This window comes from Hoplias malabaricus, chromosome 3, assembly GCF_029633855.1.
Source record: "Hoplias malabaricus isolate fHopMal1 chromosome 3, fHopMal1.hap1, whole genome shotgun sequence".
NCBI lineage: Eukaryota > Metazoa > Chordata > Actinopteri > Characiformes > Erythrinidae > Hoplias > Hoplias malabaricus.
The window spans coordinates 45263391-45283742 of record NC_089802.1 but is presented as its reverse complement, the minus strand read 5'-3'; the positions used below and the strand labels follow the sequence as shown (position 1 = coordinate 45283742).

The 20352-nt window shown below is 38.6% G+C and overlaps 2 protein-coding genes across 2 annotated transcripts; both read left to right on the top strand.

Annotated features, from left to right (window-relative positions):
• The first annotated feature begins 773 nt into the window (after window positions 1-773).
• snrpb (small nuclear ribonucleoprotein polypeptides B and B1) lies at window positions 774-4218 on the top strand. Its single transcript, XM_066665638.1, has 7 exons — window positions 774-948; window positions 2071-2222; window positions 2442-2553; window positions 2651-2803; window positions 3378-3510; window positions 3820-3945; window positions 4032-4218. The coding sequence occupies exons 1-7, from the start codon at window positions 946-948 to the stop codon at window positions 4067-4069; spliced, it is 717 nt and encodes a 238-aa protein (XP_066521735.1). The 5' UTR covers window positions 774-945; the 3' UTR covers window positions 4070-4218.
• A 1692-nt stretch (window positions 4219-5910) lies between these two features.
• Window positions 5911-20352, top strand: ddx27 (DEAD (Asp-Glu-Ala-Asp) box polypeptide 27). The gene is made up of 21 exons (XM_066663846.1): window positions 5911-6294; window positions 8220-8369; window positions 9507-9566; window positions 9642-9825; window positions 9952-10001; window positions 10119-10202; window positions 10532-10637; window positions 12108-12281; window positions 13511-13661; window positions 14117-14216; window positions 14573-14714; window positions 14876-15029; window positions 15278-15359; window positions 17385-17562; window positions 17974-18080; window positions 18208-18304; window positions 18407-18498; window positions 18964-19084; window positions 19252-19348; window positions 19442-19513; window positions 19642-20352. Exons 1-21 carry the CDS (start codon window positions 6208-6210, stop codon window positions 19655-19657), a joined length of 2304 nt encoding a protein of 767 aa, XP_066519943.1. The 5' UTR covers window positions 5911-6207; the 3' UTR covers window positions 19658-20352.

Here is a 20352-nt window from a genome sequence, read left to right as displayed (position 1 = left end):
TGTCCCGGATGTGAGCTCTGAATTTAAATGTAACTCGTATTTTGGAATCTGAATCTCGTCTACAGAATGTGAGCAACTTCGAAATATATTGTTTGAATTTTTTTCAACTTGAATTTTTTTATCTGAATGTATTAACCTTGAATAATAACAGTGAAAACGTGTTCTTGAAAATTCACGAGTTCTATTCAAGAGCAATTATATTCAGATGCATAATTTCGAAGCAAAATATTCAGAGGTATAAATCTGAAGACTTTCAGTGCTACAAATTTAAAGGTGGTAATATTTCAAAGTCTGACGAGACAGATTTGCTTCCATAGATGGGTCAGACATAGTGCCCTGAGCAGTCCACCTGATTACACAAGGAGACTGTTTACGCCCCATAAATACTGTTATGGTATTAAGCTGCACACATTTCAATATTTCATATTCAATATAGGCCAATATATACCCACATAGCAATAAATATTTGGCCCAAATATGCCTGCAGCTCACCTGTGTCCCATTAATAGCCCATGTTCAATCCACGTAGACCCAAATACCACACTACCCAAATAATACTCTATGGCGGTCATGAAGGGGTCCTGACCATTCAAAAGAACCGGATGAAATGGGACTAGTCTATATTTATAGAGCTGATAAATTGGGCAGTATGTCTACAATATTAGTGTGACTTCGCCAAGTAGTGTATGTCTAACGGAAGGTACTTATAAGACGCACGACTCAATATCGAGCATGTAGTTTAATGAGCTCTGTAGTGCTTTGTGTAGGGAACATGAGGCGATTTGGAGCGGAACCCGCGTGACTGTAGTTTCCGGGAGCAGAGGCTTCTCTTCCCTTGATAAAGATTCAGAGCCGAGCGGAGCACTGTGAGGCGCCGCGGCGGGGCAATTTTTCAAAGTTGTTTGGCGGAATCCGGTGTTAATCGGAGCCATCCTAACAGCAACCATGGTGAGACTTATTTAATGAGCTGTTTTAATTTGTGCCATTGTATATTTATGAGTATTGTTTGGTTTGTATTGAAATATGTGGCTAAATCTCTCAATTGATCCTACGTCGGGTTTACGTTCAGTGTCCTCCACTATGGCGAGCGGCCGCAGAGGAGGGAAAGGGGCAGAAACTGTTTTAGTCGTGTTTCTGATTCTCTGAAAGCTGTACTATATTCACATCTACGTATAGAATCATATTTACTGTTTACTTGGAATACGGCATTCATACTTAAGAGTTTAACATCAACTGTAGACAATGAATGAGTGCTAAAGTTCCACCTTAAACTGTACATCAGTTTACATAGAACTACTGCAGAATTTAAGGTGGAGCGGGAACTTGCAACAACGGGCTAACTTCTGCTTTATCAATGAAGGGGAGCTTTGCACCGTTTAGTTAAGCTAAATAGTGCTTAAAGCCAAACGGTTAAGGAGGATACCACAATAATAATGGAGTACACGAATATTTAAATGAGTACCCAGTGTTAGCTATCACTACATAAACTCAACATGTATTAGCTAATTTGGCTAACACCTCCACACATCATTGAGTAATGTTTATTTTAATACCATAAAAACGCTCACATGTACAGCTGGTATCCTCGATATGTTAGTATCCAATCTTGAAGCTGGACTTTTGTTCGTTTTTTAAAATTTTGTTGACCCCCCCTTGGCCACAGGGCACTGCATACTTTAATATAAGCGTTAATGTGGAGTTGCATAAGCTCTGCACAATTTAAACTGTAAATGTATAGGCAAAGTCCTTCATGGCGGTTTGATAAATGCTCTGAGTGAGAATTGTTTGCAGTTGTGATGAAAGAATCCAGACGTCTGCAGGTTAAATAATCTTAAAGGTACATCATCAAACAGTGCAGTTACTGTAGTTTTTAGAGGGTTTTGTCCTAAACTTCTAGGGTGTTGTAAGAAAGAACAAAATACACACAAAGCTAACAATCCTGACCAGACCACTCAGAACGACTGTCTATATCTTAATGATGGTGTGAACATGTATGTCATTTAGATTATTTGTTTTTTAACTTTTATTGCTTCTGCATAAGTGACTTATTTATTTTTTAATATTTTGCAGACGGTCGGGAAGAGCAGTAAGATGCTTCAGCACATCGACTACCGGATGCGCTGTATATTACAAGATGGTAGAATATTCATTGGGACGTTTAAGGCTTTCGACAAGCACATGAACCTCATTTTGTGTGACTGTGATGAGTTCAGAAAGATCAAGTAAGTCTTAGTCACTAACTGCCCATAGGACTGCTTCAAGTGTTTTTGGACACTCCAGTAAGCTTATGTTAAGTTATTGACAGTTGCATCTGTGGCACTGCGATTGTTGAATATAATGTCCTTTTTACTAAAAATCCCCATCATCCAAAAGCATACTACTTTCTGACATGTTTTATTGATAACAAGACTGACATGTTCACTTCTTCCCTAATTTCTTAGGCCCAAGAATTCCAAGCAGCCAGAGCGAGAGGAGAAGCGAGTGTTGGGCCTGGTGTTGCTCAGAGGAGAGAACCTTGTCTCCATGACTGTAGAGGGACCCCCTCCCAAAGATGTAAGTTATAGATAATGTTCAGACACTTCTGGATTCTTTGCAACTGGCTGTGCATGTCTGGTGTTATTCATTCATTCGTTTATTCTTCCTGTTTCAGACCGGAATTGCTCGTGTACCCTTGGCAGGGGTTGCTGGAGGTCCAGGTGTGGGCAGAGCTGCAGGGAGAGGTGTTCCTGCTGGAGCACCCATGGCACAGGCTCCTGCTGGTCTTGCTGGACCAGTCAGGGGAGTTGGAGGGCCATCACAACAGGTGAGTGGCTATTTCTTAACTTCATGCAACTCAGCATTAGTGTGCTCTGCTATGCTTGCCTGGTTGGATCTGATGTTTATGAATATTATTTTTGTTTTTATAATAAATATTTAGTAAGAATTCATACCAAAAGCTGTGCAATTATTTAATTAAGAGTAGATGTGCAAAGCTTAGGACACTTTTGCATATGAAAGCGAGGGAAGCTTGAGAGAAATTGTGGAGTATCCGGTCGGGATGTGTCATGGTGTGGTCCTTTCAGACGTGCGGTGCACTGAGGGATGTCAGATGTTCTTGCTGTGGGAAATTTTAAATGCTGTCTGAAATTGTATTGTGATGGCAGTGTGACTGGCTCAGTTAGCTCAGAATGGGCCGTCTGGTGTGTTTTTGATGAACCCAGAATTGTTGTTGGTTTTTTTTTTTCATGAAAACATGTAGGCTAAACACAATGAGTGTATTTTGCTCAACAGTCTCCGTGTACTAAGTAAAATCACTATGCTGACTACTAAGAGAACATTTTTGGGTTTAAAAGTAATATGGTAAAAACAGGTTTTTAAATATAAGACTGATTTCCCAGGTCATGACACCTCAAGGCAGAGGCACAGTGGCTGCAGCAGCAGCTGGAGCCAGCATTGCTGGAGCACCCACACAGTATCCTCCAGGCAGGGGCGGACCCCCGCCACCCATGGGCAGAGGAGCACCACCTCCAGGTAATGTAAACCTTCCTTTTATTTACAACAATAACTGCTCTTCAAAGGAGAGCAATTTACCATGTATCTGTACACGCCCCCCCGCGCTCCCCATCAGTTTGCCAAGTAGAGTGGCTGTGTGGATTCTGTAGCCATGATGAAGACTTGTGCAAACTGAGATTGATGATGGCTTTTCTGAAGCAGGATTACACTGAGCTCAGAATCTCATAACCATACAGGCTGTTGGTACTACGTTGGTGGGCTCTGTGTGATTTTGCTTCTTGGTGATAACTCTGAATAAACTAAGACCTCTACTCTCATATTTCTCAGGTATGATGGGCCCTCCCCCCGGCATGAGGCCACCCATGGGCCCACCGATGGGCATGCCCCCTGGTCGTGGTGCCCCTATGGGAATGCCACCTCCAGGCATGAGACCTCCACCACCAGGAATGAGGGGTAAGACCTGTTTTGACTTAAGTTCTTTGCAAACATATTCTTAATCTATATGTGGGTGTTTTTAATTGATGTTTTGTCTCCACCAGGACCACCACCTCCAGGCATGCGTCCCCCCAGACCATGATTCTACACACTGGACTCAAACGTGTTAAAGCTTTTCTCTTCTTCTCGCAGGAAGCATTGGCTATGGGCTCTTGTATAGTTTCAGTTGATTGTTCTTTTTGTAACTTTTGTTTTTTATTTTTTAATAAATTGTCTAATGGACAGATCCTTTTAAAAGTGTGTGTTTACTGCTTCCCCATATTTGTAATTTAGCCCCAAACAGTTTGAGTACTGGAGGAAAAGTGAACGGCTGGGTTTTGGGTTTAATTTTTGAATTGATTCAGTTTCTGTAAAATGTATTTAGTGATGTGTTGTGGTAGGGAACAAAAGGGAAGTTCAAAGCAAGGCCTGAAAATCATTCACGTTCTGAGCAAAGCAAACCGTAAGAATAGGATAAAATCATGTTCAACCATTTGCACTTGGAATTTTTCTTTATATGCCATGTAGGTTTAACGTGATATACATCTTAAGTTATGTTTAATTTCATGTTTATGTAACTAGCTAATGCTGAAATCAGCTGTCAAATTATTTAACCAAGATATTTGAGTAAGTTTAAAGGGCTCATGTCATAATTTTTATTTTAAAAAAATAATAATAATTTGCTGTACATAAGTTTGGTAGAGGGACCTTGCAAAAATTCTCTTGTAAAAGGTTGCATAGGTTTAAATGTACTTTCCTATTATTATTCACATGGGACTAAAGGGAGGTGATGGCTGTCCAAACCACACAGAATGAGCAAGGCTGATTGTTCTTTTGGTTTCTGGAGCATAGACCTAATAAGCCAAATACAGTATATTTTTTCATCACAAAAGCAGTTATTGAAAACATTTTTGCAACAACTGTGAACTGGAACATAACCTGTAGATGCTGAAGTTTAAAACATACGTCCTAGATCAGATTCTTTTAGGGATAATGGCCTTTTTTAAAATTAGTGTAAAATATTTATGAAAAAGTTGAATTGAAGTTTTAGGTAGATAAAACTATTCTATATATCGTTGTACCCCTTGAGGTGGTGTCAGTATGTTGAAGGGTGACAACTTACTCACACCCGTGGACAATTTTGAGAAGCCAATCCACCTATCAGCGTGTGTTTGGATCAAGAGAGGAAACCACAGGTCTGACATTTGAAAAGAATAACAATTATAGGCAAGATCCGTTTATTTATTGAGCACCTTTTACACCCAATGGCAATTCAAATAGCTTTTCAAAAACAGCTTTGATATATTCATGCAGGAAAAACAGTTTGAAATATAGAATATTTAAAATATTTAGAAACAAAAGGAAAAATATACTGCAATAAAAATATGGCTCAAAAAGGAGAAAGTGTAGGGGAAAAGATGGAAATGATTTTTAAAATGAAAAATTAGGGCAATTCACTGTTCATCTTACCTTATTAATGTTAGCGATTGAGAGTGTCCAGATCTGATGGCCCTGTCAGCCTTATGGATAAAGTAACACTACTTGGTAAATGCTAATGTTTTTATTTATTTATTTATTAATTTACATCAGTAGCACACAAAGAACTGGAAAATTATAAACAGTGAAATTAAAGGTTTCTTTACTATTTTTTTAAACCTAGTTTAACGTGTCTATTTGGTGTTGTTGAGACTAAAGTGAGACTAAAGGCCGTGTCAAATAGGATTTAAAACGCCAGGCTTTCTTACATTGTCATTCTAGACACAAATATACTTTAATGTAAATGTAGAGTTCTGTCTGAAGCACGTTTAATATTAATTTTGAGACTGACCTGCTTCTACGGCCACTTCTCGAAGCTGTGCACTTCCCGTAGGCGTAGGGTCTCCGTGTGGAAATGGGGACGGGGCCCTGCGTACCGCAGAGACATAGGTTCCGTTCTTGTGGTCTCCACTCGGGGGCGATGTGTTTGTGAGTGTGCTCAGCAGAAGAAGAACAGGCTGTGACGTAGTTCCTCTCTAGCACACGTGTGTGCGGCACTGTGTACTCAGTTAACTTTTCCTACTAAGCTGTTATCTACCTGCAGTGTGATTTTAGTGTAGTCTACATTAGCAGCCGCTCGGGCAGCTCCTCATCTGCTTTGCTCAGCTCTGGTGTGTGTTAAGGGGCCTGTTTATTTACTGCCAGCTCTCGGGGCTAAGCTTTAGCTCCAGGGATCTGTAAACTGAACCGTAAGACATTATAAAAATGTTGTCAAATTTTGATCTGATTGGGACCATCCAGGACGACGCAGACGTTCCCGCCGAGAGCGACTCGGGGTCTGATGGAGAAGAGGTAAAATGTGTTTGTTTTAATCAGTAGCTGAGCTCGTTCTTTGGTCCTCTGGTGAAAAAAAAAAAAAAAACAGCGCAGGCACCAGCCTTAAATGTGTACCATAGCTTAAACCTAGCACAAATAAGACGTGTTACTTGTATTAAATAATAAATGTCTTCCCGAAACAGTGGCTCAAAATATTACGTATTGAGTAACTAACTGAAGTGGGACTTAAAGGTACAGTAGGCAATTTCAGCAGAGTCAATAGCTATGTTATTGTAGTTCATTTAAGTGGCCACCAGAGGTCAAACATTTGAAATCCCAACCCAATCGCATTGGGTAAAACAATAAAACATAAGTTCAAGTCATAGTAGGGTATTTAAACATCAGTCTTGCAAGAAATCACATATCTAAACAATATCTAAGTATCTCTAACAGTGTTGTAATTCTTTGTGTGCAAAACTGCATGCAGAACACAACACATTTCCATTTCACGACAGATATTTCCCTCAGTGTAAAAGTTAGCTTACCGGTTAGCTTCCTTTTCTCTGAGGGGAAAATCTACCACCACTGTAATCCTTACATGTAGAGTACGGATACCAACACAGGACAAACGTAAACTCATTGTGAAACTCTCAAATCCACTGAATGTGGTAGCAATGGTCTCGTTTGACTGTCACAAGCAGGGGAGGTGGCCGAAGTTAGGGGGCGCTAGTAATCTTAGCAGTATTGGCACCTACTTAAACAAAAGCGTTTTTATCTAAAAACATATTTTCTTTCTAAGTCAAGCAAGTCTTGGACATTAATCTACACATATTTGATTCCTAAAAATGTTGATTTGAGAGAGTAAAGAACTTCTGTTTATTTACAGTTAGCTTAGATGCCCAATATTGTAATTATAGTGGCGGAACTTGGAGTAACCACGCTAGCTATAGTTCATTAGTCAGGGTGACTTCAGGGGCAGCATACTACAAAGCAGGATTTCTCAGTTAGCCGGCTAACATAAGCCCAAAGTTGAGGAGTGTCCAATGTAAGTCTCCTGCAGATATGTTCCTACTAGACAGGTTTGAATTTGGGCTTAAATGTGGCATTCACAATTTTTAAGCAAAAACACTTTTTATAAAATTCTGAGGATGTTTCTCCACAGCTCTCCAGCTCTCCAGTCCGTTTGCACGGCAGGAACCGGTCTAATGCTCTTATGAAGCCCCAGTGTCATTAAAGGATTAAAAAAAAATGTCTGTCCAAAATGCTAGATTTTTTCAGTCTTTGCTCACGGCAGAAAAACTGCATTTTGGAGGTTTTTAGACAACGACTCAAACTCCAAACCTTGAAAATTATGAATTGAGATGTGGATATTGCTCTAATCCTGCTCCATACGTGGGTAATATTGATTTATTATTGCTTTAGATGGAAATTACTCTATATTCATTAGAGCGCTAACTGCATGAAGGTAAAATTTTAAATTAGTTTCTGTGGAAATCTAAACAGTGAAGAAGCATTTACAATTTAAGCTGCTTACAAACAAAAGCTGTTTTTATCCCTTAAGCACACTGTTCCATATGTAAAGACTCTGAGCTTCTGAATATAATGAACAAGAAAACAGCGTTTCGTTACCTTTAAGTTCTTTGGCTAAACTGAGAAATCCTGCTTGTATTGCACACATCTAAAGGGCAAGCAGACTAACCACATCAGTGAAGACAGGCAAACAGGTTGTTATGCTTTTTTATCTTGACTGGGAAGTAAAGAAATAAAGAGTTTATAATGCAGTATATTTTGTATAAACCTGAGTACGTATGCACTCTGTAGTCTGTTGATTGGTTAATTTGATGCCTGTGTTAACACTCCCAGTGAACCCTGTAATAGGATTGGGCTGTAAGGTTATGCTCCTATTCTTCATTCTTTATACCAGTTTGTTTTCTGTTATTCTTCCATCTCCTCCTCCACAGGAAAAGCCCATAGTTCTGACTAAGGAGAGAAGGGCATTGAAAGGGCAAGGAAATGGAGATTTCAACATTGACTTTGAGTTTGGTGAAACGGACGCACTTTACGATGAAAACTGGGCAATGGCATCTGTTATGGCCCAACTCAAAAAAAGAGTGAGTACTGAATAGTTCTTTCACTATAAAAGTGGTGTAGTTTTAAGATCAAGACCAAAAAAGTCCAGCTTGCAGGACATTCCAGCACCCTTCAAGCATTAGGTCAATACCTTTTTATTAGTTCAAACTTAAAAAAAAAAAAAATATATGACATGATATACATTTTTTAGTATATTGTCAAACACATCTCAAACAAACATGAGTTCTCATTCTAAAACGTAGCCTATTTAAATTTAGTTGGTTATTGTAGGCTGTTGTATATAACTGATTTTTATATCTACATGTTTATTAATTGCATGCTTTAAAGGTGCCTTAGCCATTTTCATTGGGGTGCCTCTCTTATTGTTGTTCCTTTACATAGCCACAACAAATCACCCAGGCTGAGTACTGAACAATGCACAGGTTCATTATCCAAGGAGGTGAACGACAATAACACAGACAGGCAATCTGGGCTTTAGTGCTGTTTTCAAAAAAGGCACTTGTGCTGATGGCTTTGCTAAAACAATTATTTTTTATAACGTATGCCGCTGTATTTAAAAATGTGCACTGTATTTCAATGAGGGCAGTGTTTATGACGTGTGTGTGGTGTGTCAAATTTCTTTTCTGAGTCTTTAAGTACAAGGCAGAAGAATTCATTTATGTGCATTTTAGAGAGCCACAGGGAAGGGGCACTGTGGGAGATCACTGACTGGTGACGTCTCACTTTAAAAAATGTGTGTGGCTGAACCCCAAGTGCCCGTTAGCTGGCCAGCTATGCTTCTAACCTGTGTGGAGCCTGTTGTATCTTATTTTCAAACTTTTCTATTCCTACAGTGCCTACAGTTTTTAATATCTATAGCATACTGGTACTCAACTCTTTTTTTTAGACAGGAGATTTGTATAGTTTTGTTTTATCACCCCATATTGTTTTATAAGAGTGAATGTATGCTTGCAGACTTTGTATAAATGAGACCTTTCAATCAAGTGTTAAATGAGGCATTAGGTAGATGACTTTTTTGACACCCTACAGAACGGGCATTTGGCCGTCCACAAGCTCTGTTTGTTTGCTGAATCTGCCAATTCTTGTATATAATAGTGTCTTACGTGCGTTACATGAGATCACTGTACTGAATTCTTTTTCATTATTGTATTTTCAAGAAAGCACCTACCACACTTGATGAGAAGATCGAGAAAGTGAGGAAAAAACGCAAAGTAGAGGTAACACTCTGATAAACGATCTGATTTTAATTAGTGATTGGTTTGTACTTTGACTAATACTTTGATTGTGTTCAGGAGAAAGCTCAGAAAGAGGGCAAGAAAAGTGATGCTCTGGTTACCAAGGAAGAGGAGGATGAGGATGATGAAGGTGATGATCCAGATGAAGATGTTAAAAATGGGGATCATGATGAGGAGGATGATGATGATTATGAAGAAGATGAGTTTTCTTCTGGGGATGAAGAAGTCCTCAAAAAAGCGGGTAAGAGCATCAGAGCTATTTTTTTTTCTTTTAACTTCACAATTTTTAAAGGATGATGGAACATTAGTGTACTTGGTACTTTTTAACCGATACATACGCATAATACGTTCCACGTTTGCTTTATAGATACGATAAGGGATAAAGGAAAGAAAGGCAAAAAGAAGGTTGCAGAAGAGGCAAGTCTTGACCACGTTTTTACTCACTGTGTGAACTGAGTAGATAAGTGTATGGGTCACACACTGTGTGTTTCTTGATTTTTGACTTTTTATTTTTCCCTCTTTATTTTTTCCCAGCCTGAAGCCTTCTTTGAAGATGCCTCTCATTACGATGAAAACCTGACCTTCCAGGACATGAATCTGTCCAGACCTCTACTGAAGGTCTGATATTATGCTTTGGCTAAGGAACACTTCTTTAAAAAATTTCAAAGCTCTGAAATTTAAAGTTAAAAGCATACTTGTAATATTTAGTATGGGGAGAAAAACATGTAAGTGGTTAAATAAATGAAATAATATTTAGGACTACACAAATCAAATTTATTTGTATAGCACTTTTTACAACTGATGTTGTCACATAATTCCACTACTATGTTGTTTAGTAAGCCAAAGGGATGCACTGATATGTGTTTTTCTTTACAATAATTGGCTTAAAAATCCAATTCACTTACATTTGACTTTAAATTCTGGCTATGTTTCTCTAAACTCTACAGGCTATAACAACCATGGGTTTTAAGCTGCCCACGCCAATCCAGAAGGCCTGCGTGCCTGTGGGCTTGCTTGGCAAGGATATTTGTGCCTGTGCTGCTACTGGAACTGGTAAGTCACAAGTACCTGTTTTCTGATTACGTTCTTTAGAAAAGTGTTGTTTGATCATTGGTTAAAAAATATATTTTAGCTTCTTGACACATTCCAGAGGTATTAACTTCCCTGATTACAGTAAAAGGAACAAAGATTACACATAGTACTATTGTTTTAAGTGAATACTTTACCACTCTTTAAAAGCACGGGAATGTTCCAAGAAAGGCTCCATGTTCCAGTATATTTAGTGGATTTATGTTGTTTTGTTTATCTGAGTATTAGTGTGGACTTATAAATTGTGAAAACCTAACAAGTATGTTTGAATGTAAATATCTAAGTTTACACAGCATGAATTTCCTATTGTAAATACATTGATAGCCTTGATTTTAGGGTTTTCAGTTGCACTGTGGCGTAGCAGGTAATGTCCCAGCCACACAGCTTCAGGATCCTGGGGTTGTGGGTTCGAGTCCCACTCTGGGTGACTGTTTCCTCCCAAAACACATGTTGGTAGGTGGATTGGCTGCTTGAGTGTCCGTAGGCATGAGTGAATGGGTGAGCGCGCGTGTGTGTGATGCCCTGTGTAGGACAGGTGCATCCTCCCTGCTGTATTCCTGCCTTGTGCCCAGTGATTCCGGATAGGCTCCGCGACCCTGAACTGGATAAACGGTTACAGGCAATGAATGAATGTTGTGATACATAATATCCTCCTCCTGGAAGGATGAGACTGCCTTTTTGGTATTATCACATGACCCACTAGTCTTCTGAGAGCTGTAAAATTTGTAGCAGGTGTTTTCAGTAAGGTTTTTGAAGACTTAACACCTATCAGGGGAGTTAAATTCAACAAGACACCATTATTGAGAATTTCCTCAAGCAGAGGTCCGGAGCATCACACTGTCTAACCTGAATTAAGATGCAATGCTATATCCTGTATATTTAAGAGGCTTAGATTTTATACCAGTATTTTTATGTAGTCAGCAACTGAATGTCAATCCTATTACAAGTACAATTCAGTATATTCCATCAATGTTTATTGTAGGTTTTCACACATAACTGGACGAATTATAAATAACAGATACTGTATATAAAGTTCTCCTTTTTTTTTCCCCAAGTAAAATGAAAAAGGAACACAATGCTTTTGAAAAATTTGCATATTAAGTGTCTAATGACTTGTCTCATAATGGTGCTTAATATTTTTGTTCACTAGCGCCACTACCGTTGACACTTTTGCTCATAGTATAAACAACAAGCTGATTGGCTCTTTTTTCTGAAGGGCAGGACTTCATCTGTAACCAGCAAGCTGATTGGCTGTTTGTGCTGAAGGGCTGGACTTTATCTGTAAACATATTCCATGTTGAGCATTATGAGAATTCAAAATCATATTTCAATCGATGAGTTTTCACATGCTGCTGCCATCAAATAGCTCAGAAGGATCAAGTGTATTGTTTTTTAAACAGTAGGTCATACTTAATTCTCTCTGCCCCATGTCAGGTAAGACTGCAGCCTTCATGTTACCTGTACTGGAGCGCCTGCTCTATAAGCCAAGAGAGACGCAGGTGACCCGGGTGCTGGTGTTGGTGCCCACCAGAGAACTGGGTATTCAGGTCCACACTGTGGCTCGCCAGCTCAGTCAGTTCACCACCATCACTACCTGCCTGGCTGTAGGTGAGTAGTCCCCTGCTTCTGTGTTGTGTGAACTATGTATTTATTTCTACCAGGACATAGTCATTTTACTTATGAATTGTGACGCTCCATTGCAGTACAGCTGAAGATGATTGATAACGTCCACATTAATGCTTTTGCACTGCATAGCCTTCTTTAGAGTCTTTTAAGGTTCAGGAGTTATGTCAAGTAAAGGAGTTATTTCAAGGTTCATGAGTTATTTCAAGTAAAAAAAAAAGTGGGAAGAAATATGTTGAACAAAGACACAGCTATGATTTGAGAACATATAATGCTTGACAATACCAAACCAGTCATGCTGGGCCTTCAGGAAGGGAAGGCACAAAAAGCAACAGTGATGACCCAATTTCATGTGTAAAATGATCGATTTTGGTTTGGTCATTAAAAAACTGGCAAACAGTCTTTGCTGTTCTTAATAAACTATTAAAGTCATTCTGTACTTGATGTGATCCCCAAGTCATACCCAAGGAATTCAGTGTCTAAGTGTAATTTCGGAATGGTAAAAATAAATACGATTTTTGATCATTATTGCGGGAAACAGTCATGTTCAGAGTGTCTCATCCTACGTACTTTTATTCACTGAATGTCAATGGATTCTCTACATTAGGATCACCTGAATTATCCTCATTGAAAAATTCCTAATGCTGTCCAAGGGGTGTTCCTGCCTAAGAATATAGCTTGTTTTCAGTTGCACGGTGGCGCAGCAGGTAGTGTCCCAGTCACACAGCTCCAGGATCCTAGGGTTGTGTGTTCGAGTCCCACTCTGGGTGACTGTTTCCTCCCACAGTCCAAAAGCACACGTTGGTAGGTGGATTGGCTGCTTGAGTGTCCGTAGGTGTGAGTGAATAGGTGAGTGTGTGTGACGCCCTGTGAAGGACAGGCACCTCCTCCAGGCTGTGTTCCTGCCTTGTGACCAGTGATTCAGGGTAGACTCCGCACCCACCGTGACCCTGAACAGTTACAGACAATGAATGTTGCGATACATAATATCCTTCTCCTGGAAGGATGAGACTGCCTTTTTGGTATGATCACATGACCCACTAGTCTTCTGAGAGCTGTAAAATTTGAGTCATCTGTCTAAGAATCCTGCCTATGAATACACAATATTTATAATAAATACTATTAAGTTTGACTAGGTTTATAATTGCTTGGGCCAGTTGGAGAGAGACTCTGACAAAGCAAGTTGCTGATGCCAATTCATTCATTTTATCTAGGTGGTTTGGATTTAAAATCACAGGAAGCAGCTTTGAGAGCAGGGCCAGACGTATTGATTGCCACACCTGGACGTTTGATTGACCACTTGCACAACACTCCATCTTTTGAGCTGAGTCAAATTGAAGTCCTTATTCTGGACGAGGCTGACAGGTGAGGCTGGCTTCAGTGGGAGCTTACTTTATAATGTCTTTTTATTTATTTATTATTTATGTTATTTTTGTGGCCAAAAATACCAGCACTTTTCTAACTTTAAGGCTGAATGAATACTGTATGAGATGGACATATTTGTGTATATACTTTTTTGTACATGTGTTTTATAGTTCACAAGCTATGTTAGGTGTTTATATTTCCCCATTTCACACTGGTTAAGAAGACACTTTGATTATGTTCAATATGTAAATAAGATAGCTCTTTTATTCCTGTGATGTTTCATCTGTTATTAAAGTTGTACGTGATCTAAAGTTGTTAGTACCAGACCACAGATGTGCTTCTATCAGCATAGCTCATGTCAAACTTGAATCAGATCATTTTTGCCCTGCTGAGAGATGGAATTTGCCAATTTTATAATGTATTGTTAATTTCCTTATTAATTGTTGTTTCTACAGAATGCTGGATGAATATTTTGAAGAGCAGATGAAGGAGATTATTCGTTTGTGTTCCTATCAGAGACAGACTATGCTGTTCTCTGCCACCATGAGTGAAGAGGTATCAAGTGTAGTTTTTAGAGTCAAGGCTTATGTTAATCTTGTCAAGGCCAGTGCTCCTCTCAAGTTTTTTGCCGCCTCTTTTACTTTTACCAGCTCTACTAACAGCCATGTGTGAAATTGTCAACAATTTAAAAACACAAATCAACAAAATACAGATTAAACTGATTACAGAAGTCATTTTATTGTTCAGTACCCACAGCATTCATCTCTTGTCAAACCTGCTGTGAAGGTCCAAGAAGAAAAATGGATAAATCCATGTATAATTCATTTAGATACATAACATCTTTAATAATCTTATTATCTATTTATTTATGTATTTATTTTTTTAAATAATTTTTTGTATGTATCTTTCAGGTGAAAGATTTGGCCTCAGTGTCACTGAAGCAGCCAGTGAGGATCTTTGTGAACAGTAATACAGATGTTGCGCCATACCTCAGGCAGGAGTTTGTGAGGATACGCCCATCCAGAGAAGGAGACAGAGAGGCTATTGTGGCAGGTGTGGGAGAGCCTCCTTTTCTTTTATTTATTTTTTTTTCTTCATTCCTCTCTCCTCTTCCTGTCCTTGGCAGTTAACAGTCCTTGATAAATGTTCACAGTATACTTCATATCAAATGAAAATATTTGTTCCTTTCCTCCCTTTTGCCCGCCTGTGAGCAGCCCTCCTCACACGGACATTTCAGGATCATGTGATGCTCTTCACTCAGACAAAGAAACAAGCCCATCGCATGCACATTCTCCTTGGGCTAATGGGGTTAAAGGTTGGTGAACTGCATGGCAACCTGTCCCAGACACAGAGGTTGGAGAGTCTCAGGTACAGCAATGAATTTCAAATTAAAACACTGGGGACACTGAAACAGTTTAGAATGTAAAAGTACTGAAAGCTAAAAATGCTAGTCATTGTATTATGTTAATGCAGAGTCATGGGTATATTATGGTGTTGTAACCCCAGGAGGGAATTAAATCTTAGTTTGCCATATGGAGGGCCGTGATGATGTCTGCTATGAAGTTCCAACCACTACTTGTACCTTATAAATAGCTTTCTCTTGATCTCTACTTTAGGCGGTTTAAAGATGAACAGATTGACATCTTGGTGGCCACAGATGTAGCAGCCAGAGGTCTGGACATTGAGGGAGTCAAAACAGTAGGTTGCTTAATTCTTGTTACACCACATTACATGGGCTTATTTTTCTTTAAACCAAACTTGGCTGATTTCATAAGATCTCCTTCATGTCTAAGAAAACTAGTTCACTTGTAGCTTAATAAATTCCACTTGTCTTATGCAAGCCTCCTGCTGCAATTATGTCTCTGTGCCTGAAATTGCACTCCAAAAATTGTCAAAAAAAGTGATGGTAATATTGGGTAAGGATACTCTAAATCAGAAATGTGTTTACTCAATTTTCTAAAGGCGCTGAACTATGTCTGGGCCTAAACCCTTTAATTGTGGGAACATACCCTGTAATGTTTAAGTGACATAACAACAGTAACAGAACCTTGACATGATAAAAGGCATATCACGTAAATGCAGACAAATTACTTAATTTGTAGGATATTAATGTACAATTCTTACTCTTTATCTAAAGTTTATTGTTATCAAAAAAGCTTTAGTTGCAATATTGACGTACAAGACACAGTACAGTAGCCATTACACATTCTTCAGTAAAATACTACCTTGGCCATAAGTCAGTGGTTATAAACCTACATTCACACTGCAGTGAAATACTTCCTTCCTCAGCTGTGGGGCATGTCACTTTTTTGCCCCAAGCAAGTGTGTGTAGAGTTTAATGCTGTGTGCAAGTGAGACAGTGTTGTTGGGTTTTTTATTTTTAATTTTTATTTTTTTAAATTATTGCTTTTAACCAGTGTTTTTATCTCCTGCCGAATGTTCATATATCACTTGAATAAATGTTTCCCAAGTAATGTATGTACTTCCTGATGACATCATATTTAAATATTGAACATGATTATACCAATGTCTATTACAAATAATTCCAGACGCCTACCTCCATGATTGGTCTGGTTTTAAAAAGTCTAATTGTACAGAGACTTGGTGAGACTTGGTAAGGATGAGCATAAAACTCTTTTTATCAGTCTCGCCTCATTTTCTCAGTTAAATTTGTGGCTTGTCGTGACACAGCCATGTCCAGCAGTATGGGTTAGCCACTACTAAAAAACCTTGCTTCTCATTTGAATAAAGTTGAAGAAACCAAATGTTTGCAGCCTGTTTTAGTCCGTCTTCTACATAGAACCGCCGCCAGACTCCATAGAAAATGATAGGAGGCAGCAAGAAAAATCATTTACATCACTGCAGTGTGAATGCAGCGTAAGGTTATATGACACTTTCATAGGCTTTTCATGGCATCTCACTAATCTTGTTGAGAAGGAAGAAGAATCTTATTAAAAGAAATGTCTTAATCCCTTTGGGGAAATTTCTTGTCTGCATTTAACCCACTTGTGGAGGACCTGGGGAGCAGTTGCTCAAGTGTAATTCAGGAGGACTGAGGAAGAAGACTGTGCTGTTTCTTCATCCCCCAAAACCCAAATTTTCCTGCTGGCTGTGGGGATTGAACTCACAAACCTTCATCTTTGAAAATGTTATGACTACTTGTTCTAATAAGCTTTTAATTATGTTTAGGTCAATTATCATGAAAAGATTATGCAGGTGTAAAAACCTACGCTAAAAATTTGCCAGTGTGCAAGATAGTGAGCCAATGCATTGTCATAAGTGTACATTTGTTTACCGTGTTATATTTTACCATACCACATATTCAGATATGAGAATAACTGTCCCACAAGGCAGTTCCCAACCACTTATATGCAAACAAATGCAGTAAAACGTGTTAATGGGGTAGTTGCTTTTTTTCACAACATCTCTTTAATAGACTGCTTTTAAAGCCTACAGTATAATTGAACCTTAAATGATGAGGGACACACAGTAGAATAAGGATCAATGAGGGGTCGAAATTATCTCTAACATTCAAGAGTACAAATAAAATAAAATTTTAATATATTTATCTTCTACGTACTGTATTGAAAACCTTCCCAAATAAGGCATAGATATGTGGATCAGTGAAAGGGCTCATAAACTGTTAATACACTTCCATGTATTTTCCATAATTCACCAAAAAATTTTAAATTTGGAATAAGTTCTTAAATTTTTTTTCCTTAGGTAATAAACTTCACAATGCCCAACACAGTGAAGCACTATGTGCACAGGGTGGGCCGCACAGCACGAGCAGGAAAGGTGGGCCGATCCGTGTCTTTGGTGGGGGAGACAGAGAGGAAGATGCTGAAAGAGATCGTCAAAAAAGCTAAAACACCTGTCAAAGCCCGTGTTTTACCCCAAGGTAAAATTAGAGTGGCATATAGAAGCATTTATAGGATACTAGTAAAATTGCATTACGTGCTTTAGATGAAGACTGTTTATACTGACCCAGATAACACTTCTCTGTTTTAAACTGGTGATAAAGATGTAAATACCAGCTTTTTTTTATATTTTTCCCTAATTTTAAAATATTACGTTAGTGTCATTACTTAGTGATGGAGTTTAAAATTGTTGATCTGCCTTTGATTGTGTACATTTATGGCATTTGGAGGACACTCTCATCCAATGTGATGTACAGTGTGATCATTTTGTTTTTGTAAGTGAATGTAGTGTTTTGAGTCTGGCCAAACCTTCCGTATAAAACTAGTTTTCTGTGTAGGAAGCAATGGTGACACGCACTACACTACACCATTCAATGTTTTGTCTCTTGCAGATGTGATTCTGAAGTTCAGAGATTTGATTGAGAAGTTGGAGAAGGATATATATGCTGTGTTGTGTTTGGAGAAAGAAGAGAAAGAGATGGTGCACTCAGAAGCACAGGTATGGCACTAAATCTAATCATGAGATACAGGAAGTGCTCCTAAATCTATAATTGCCATATCTTGCTTGCCTTGCCTATAGTAAACATGTCTGCGTGTGTGTGCGTGTTTTCATGTTTGTGTTTCAGATAAACTCAGCCCAGAAAAGACTGACACAGAAAGAAGATGAGAAGCAGCCAGCAAGGACCTGGTTCCAGACCAATGCAGAGAGAAAGAAGGAGAGAAGTGAGTTTTTTCTTCTTCTTTCCACATGGCTGACACTTAAACCTATAAAATGACAGTATATGCCAATGTTTAATTCTGTGTCATCGTCTTCCCCCACCACAGTGAACAAGGCTCTTCAGGATTTTGACTTGGCCTTAAGAGGAAAGAAGAAGCGTGCCCAATTCTTAAAGGAGGGCAAGAAAAAAGTGCTTTCGGTAGGGTCTTCTGTTAAATATTTTAGGCTTTTCCCCCTTACAATTTGAAGTGGGTGTGCACAGTAATATAAGTGACATTGACATCTGCAGGTTTAAAAACAAATGGCATAGATCTGACTGATTCAAAGCAATATTTTATGACCTATTTACTATACTCCATTAGCACAGAACATGTAGATGACACTGGGCTTCTGCACTAATACTTGCTTGTTATTATTTTAACCAAAAGAAATCATAGTAGTGTCTCATAAGCTAATCAAGCAGATGATTATCTACATTGTGTTTTTAGTCAAATTTGCAGACATGTACATACAGTATTGGGGCTAATCTAATTTGTTTGTATGGCTTCAATATCTATATTGTATACAACAAAGTGACTTATAAAGGTTACAAAAGTCCACAAAATCTGCGTTTGCTTTCAGTTTTGTTTCTGACATTCTCTTCCTGTTTGTTTGTATGTACCAGGCTGAAGAACGAGCTCAGTTTGAGATACTAAAGTCTCAGATGTATGCTGAGCGAACATCAAAGCGTGAACGCAAACCAAAGAGAGCCAGGGCCATACCAGAAGATGAGCCCAAAAATAAAGGTGTGCACCTGGAGTTGGCTCAGTCTTGTATAAGAAAGATAGCAGAGCAGTCTCCATTTTAAATCCACTTGGTTTTCTCTAAATTTATGAACCAACCCCCAAGAACTAAGTCCAGTGTCTAATTGTATTATTTTTTTTCCTGTTGCTGATTCCTTCACACCCCACAGCTTCAAAACAAAACAGTGGAAAGCCTGCAAAGAAGTCTGTTTTTGATAAAGAGCTCACGAATGTCAGCAAAAAAGCCCTGAAGCAGTACAGAGCAGGGTATGTTTCCTTCACATATGAACAAGTGTTGTAAAGTAAACCAAGTGCAAATGAATTCTGAGATGTTCTGTAATGTGCTTTTGATTTTTGAAGGCCTTCCTTCGAGGACAGAAAGAGACTTGGTACGGCTAACAAGAAGGGAGGACGCTTCAAATCCAAATCCAAGTAGGTTCAGGTTTTTTCTGTTCACCTGCTGCATCTGACAATGCAGTCTTTTTTTTTTTTTTTCAAACTTCACACTGTTAGTTCTCTAAAATGTCACTGTCCTGTTTACATTTCTGTCTTTGTTCCAGGTTCAGGAGAAAATGAAGTGTTGATCGTTTTGGTGGATGACATGGAGAAGCCTAACTTTTTTTTGTTTTTGACATTCAGTCACAAAGATTTACAAATCTTAATAGACCTGAACTATTAGAGAGACAGTTTTGCCCTCACACATGGGACTGACTGGAAATTGATCTGAGTTTTGTTCTAACCTGACTGCTCCTGGAGGACTGTAATTTGGCATCAGTCAGTAACTGGTGGGATTTCAGACCAGCTGCTGTGTGGAACAAGTGCTGTGGCAGTTAATTTTTGGATGTAGGTTTCTGTGAGTGCTAAAGCAATGAAAACAAAAAATTACTTTAACTTACTGAGAGTTTGGCTGGTTCTGTAATTTTTTTAAAGCAGCTTCAGGCTGAGAAAACATTCTTGTTCACTTGATTCATGTTCTTTGTTTGTAAAAATGCAATATGTTCCATCTTTATGGCAGAAATGTTGTAAAAGCTTAGAATGAAGTGGCATGCCCCAGGCAGTGGTGGAGGGATATTTCCTCTCGCTTCAGATAAAGCTCCCAATAAACTACAGAAGTTTCCAATCTCTAATGAATTTTATAAATTTTGTTTGTATTTTTGATCATGTTTCTGTCACCAACCAACTTAACTGTGCTCTAGTAATATGTGAGATATTTCTTTTTCATGGTGTTAAAGTAATAGTTTGTCATTAAATGGTTTTAGCACAAATAAAAT

Bases quoted from the DNA above. Each gene is read 5' to 3' on its own strand.
- snrpb (XM_066665638.1), top strand. The intron at 2,804-3,377 runs GTGAGTGGCTAT...CTGATTTCCCAG, and splicing joins TTGGAGGGCCATCACAACAG to GTCATGACACCTCAAGGCAG. The intron at 3,946-4,031 runs GTAAGACCTGTT...TGTCTCCACCAG, and splicing joins TCCACCACCAGGAATGAGGG to GACCACCACCTCCAGGCATG.
- ddx27 (XM_066663846.1), top strand. From the start codon at position 6,208: ATGTTGTCAAATTTTGATCTGATTGGGACCATCCAGGACGACGCAGAC. The intron at 12,282-13,510 runs GTGAGTAGTCCC...CATTTTATCTAG, and splicing joins CACTACCTGCCTGGCTGTAG to GTGGTTTGGATTTAAAATCA. The intron at 14,217-14,572 runs GTATCAAGTGTA...TGTATCTTTCAG, and splicing joins CTGCCACCATGAGTGAAGAG to GTGAAAGATTTGGCCTCAGT.